The following is a 3451-nucleotide window of genomic DNA, read 5'->3' as shown; positions in this document are numbered from 1 at the left end:
ACATTTTACTGTTTTCTTTTTAACTTACTGCCTCATCGATCTTCATTTAATTAGTAAAAAATAAATTAGTTATTAATGTTACCTAATTTTCTAAATGAATACTTGTTTGTTTGTAACAAGTAACAACATAGGAGTAGTATTAAAAATGGACAATTATTTGGGATAGAAGAACCGAATATTGACTCTTAACTTATAAGAAATCTATTGAATATTTTATACATTTTAAAATTCATATATATGGAAATTAGAAACCATTGAAAATTTTTAATCTAAAATAATATTTTATACAAAAAGATATAGAAAGTAAATATTCTTTTTGAATTCCCAAATAATTAAAGGATGATGTTAGTTTGAACACATTAATTTATATTCTGCAAAATTCATTGAATTGAGTTTTAATTTTGAATAAGACTATAGGTTATTTCTGTAACAAAACTCTATTTCATTCATGAATAAAGAACAATTGAATATTACATAAATTAACAAAACCATATGAAATAAAATATGACGAGTCTCAAATCAATGTATGCAAAAATGAATCAGCGTCTTATTATTACTCCTTCAAGAATTCATCATAGTATTCTCAACTGGAAATCAGCGTCTTATTATTCCTCCTTCAAGAATTCATCATAGTATTCTCAAAGTTTCCAGTTTATCTGGAAATGAACGTGTTAAGTGTCCTCAGTTTAATAATTAAAAAAATTATAAAGTAGGAAAAAAAAAAAGAAACATTTTCCTTTAAGATGAATGGCAATAATTTTTTTAAGAGTAAATAACCATCTTTTACCACAAAAGATTCGAATATTGACAAAAACTAACTATAAAAAAATAAAATTAAAGTTGTATCCATAAAAAATGAATTATGTTCGACAAAAATAACTAATTATTAATTTTTTATTATTTCTATTAAAAAAATTAATCAAAATACCCATGCATAATACCCATATCTCTTCTATTATCTTTAACTTTTCAAATTCTTCAACTCAACTCTCTGTTTAACAGCAAAATCACAAAGAGAGTGAGACAAAAGAGATAAACTAAATACAACTATGCTAACAACTATTGATTTTCTTCTTGCAATCTTCTTCAATAGTTTGCCACCAAAAGACTGCTTCGCACACAAACATGGGAATCACGGAAAATAAAGCAAGAAGAAACAATCAAATAAGGGGCAAACAAAACAAAAGTTCAATAAAAATCTATAAACTCAAATAATAACATTTTTTTGTTCAATTTAGAGAATTTATATAGAAAATGAAATGAGTGATAGCTCTTATTCAATTTCTCTAACAACTATAATAACCTTTTAATTTCTCTGACAACAGATCCACTGCTGCAACAAGAATACGCCGGGAATATACTGGAGTTAGGGTTAGAGCATCTTTCTTCCGTCGCCGCCTCCGGCAGAACCGCCTCAATGACGGAAGCAACGCTTCTCCTCCTTCTCCTGAGCTTAACGATTGCTGAAGACAACAACGTTGATAATTTTTGCTCTCTGTTACTACCCCTGGCTTTGTTTATCTTCCTTCAGTAGTTTATCTCCTTTTGTCTCATTCTGTCTCGGTTTATTGATGAGTTGTATTGACTGTGATATTGATAGTGATGGTGGTGATGATGGTGGTATTCAAAATTTGAGAAAAAAAGGTAGTGATTTTGTTGGTAACAGAGACTTGAGTTGAAAAATTTAAAAAGTTGAAGATAATGGAAGAGAATGGGATAATTTGGGCATTGTAATTAAATTTTTAATAGAAATAATAAAAAATTAATAATTAATTATTTTTGTCGAACATAATTCATTTTTTATGGGTATAACTTTAATTTTATTCTTTTATGGTTAATTTTGTTAGCGTTTAAATCTTTTATAATAAGAAATTATTATTTATTTATTTTTTAAATAAATTTAAATATTTTTATAAATATTAAATAGAGTAAATTGCCATCAACTACAACTGCTCTGTTGACTCTGCTTTAATTGACCAAAGCAATGGAAAGTGGAGGCTCCTTGTTACCAACAACTCTTCCGGTGCCGACGAGATCTATGAAGCGGAGTTTTTGGTGGTTGCGAGTGGAGAGAATAGTGAAGAGTACATCCCAAACATTAAAGGACTTGAGAGCTATCAAGGAGAGTCCATGCATTGTAGCAAGTATTTGAATGGGAGAGAAATGTACAAGAAGAATGTTTTGGTTGTTGGATGTGGCAATTCTGGCATGGAAATTGCTTATGATCTTTCAACTTGGGGTGCATATACCTCTATTGTCGTCAGAAGTCAGGTAAATTATTTTTCTATCTAGATATGTAACTATTTATATGTCTGTATCTTTGAAAAAGATGGTTTTATAATTTTTGAAATTAGAGTGTTAATAAATCAACTTAAAATATATATGAGCTATTTAATTATGTGAAGAGAAAGTTTATCTAGCCAGCACTTAATTAGTAAAAAAAAAGTGAATAATTTTATATAATTAGATATAATCTCACACTATTAAAAACACTAATGATAACTAATTAATTGCTACAAATCACAAAATTGGCTGGCCCTAACATTTCTCTTATGTAAATTCTTGTGCTTGCAATCAAATTGCATGCATTGCATCTGTTCTAATATATGAACCCTATAGAGTTCAAAATAACCAACAAAATTTAATAGTGGGTGTATGCTATTCATTCAGGTGCATTATTTTACTAAGGAAATGGTGTATGCGGGTATGTTGATGCTGAAACACTTCATGGTGGATAAAGTGGACAAGATGATGGTTCTTATGAGCAAATTGAAGTATGGGAATATGTTTAAGTATGGTTTGACGAGGCCAAAGGAGGGACCTTTTGCACTCAAAATAAAAGGTGGTACTACTCCTACCATTGATGTTGGTTGTATAGAAAAGATTAAGAAGGGAAAAGTGAAGGTAATAAATACATATATACTTGTTTAATGCTAGATAATCAATTTTTTAAGATCAGTCGATTTTTTAAAATTATTTTATTTATCTAAAATTTTAGATTTTAAATTATAAATCTAAACATTAAAGTCGGTTAATGTTGTTTAAGTAAAAGTTAATTTTTTATACTTTTTTAGTTAATTAATTATAATTTGTAAATTGATTTCTTAATTAACAATGGGTTCTATCCGATCAATTAGTTATCCTTGTCTTAAATTAAATTTAGGTTTATCCTGGTATTTCAAGTATCAAGGAAGGAAAGGTAGTTAAATTTGTTGATGGACAACATGCTCATTTCGATGCAATCATCTTTGCTACTGGATACAAAACCAATGTGCTGAAGTGGCTTAAGGTGCGTATATTTATATTTTTATTTTGGAAATAATATAGTATTTCCTAAAGAAACAAATCTATTCAATGGATAGTGGGTATAGTAGTCTCAAATTCAATTTTAAATTATAAAAATATTTTATAACAAAAAAGAATAAACAAAACCAACTAGAACTTGTCTTAT

General features: G+C 28.1%; 1 protein-coding gene across 1 annotated transcript; it reads left to right on the top strand.

Moving 5' to 3' along the window:
- On the top strand, window positions 505-2931 carry LOC107607769 (probable indole-3-pyruvate monooxygenase YUCCA10). Its single transcript, XM_021107953.1, has 4 exons — window positions 505-577; window positions 1326-1497; window positions 1983-2271; window positions 2671-2931. Exons 1-4 carry the CDS (start codon window positions 505-507, stop codon window positions 2929-2931), a joined length of 795 nt encoding a protein of 264 aa, XP_020963612.1.

Source organism: Arachis ipaensis, chromosome B07 (assembly GCF_000816755.2).
Source record: "Arachis ipaensis cultivar K30076 chromosome B07, Araip1.1, whole genome shotgun sequence".
NCBI lineage: Eukaryota > Viridiplantae > Streptophyta > Magnoliopsida > Fabales > Fabaceae > Arachis > Arachis ipaensis.
The sequence above is the reverse complement of the archived record's forward strand: the minus strand, read 5'-3'. Positions and strand labels throughout refer to the sequence as shown.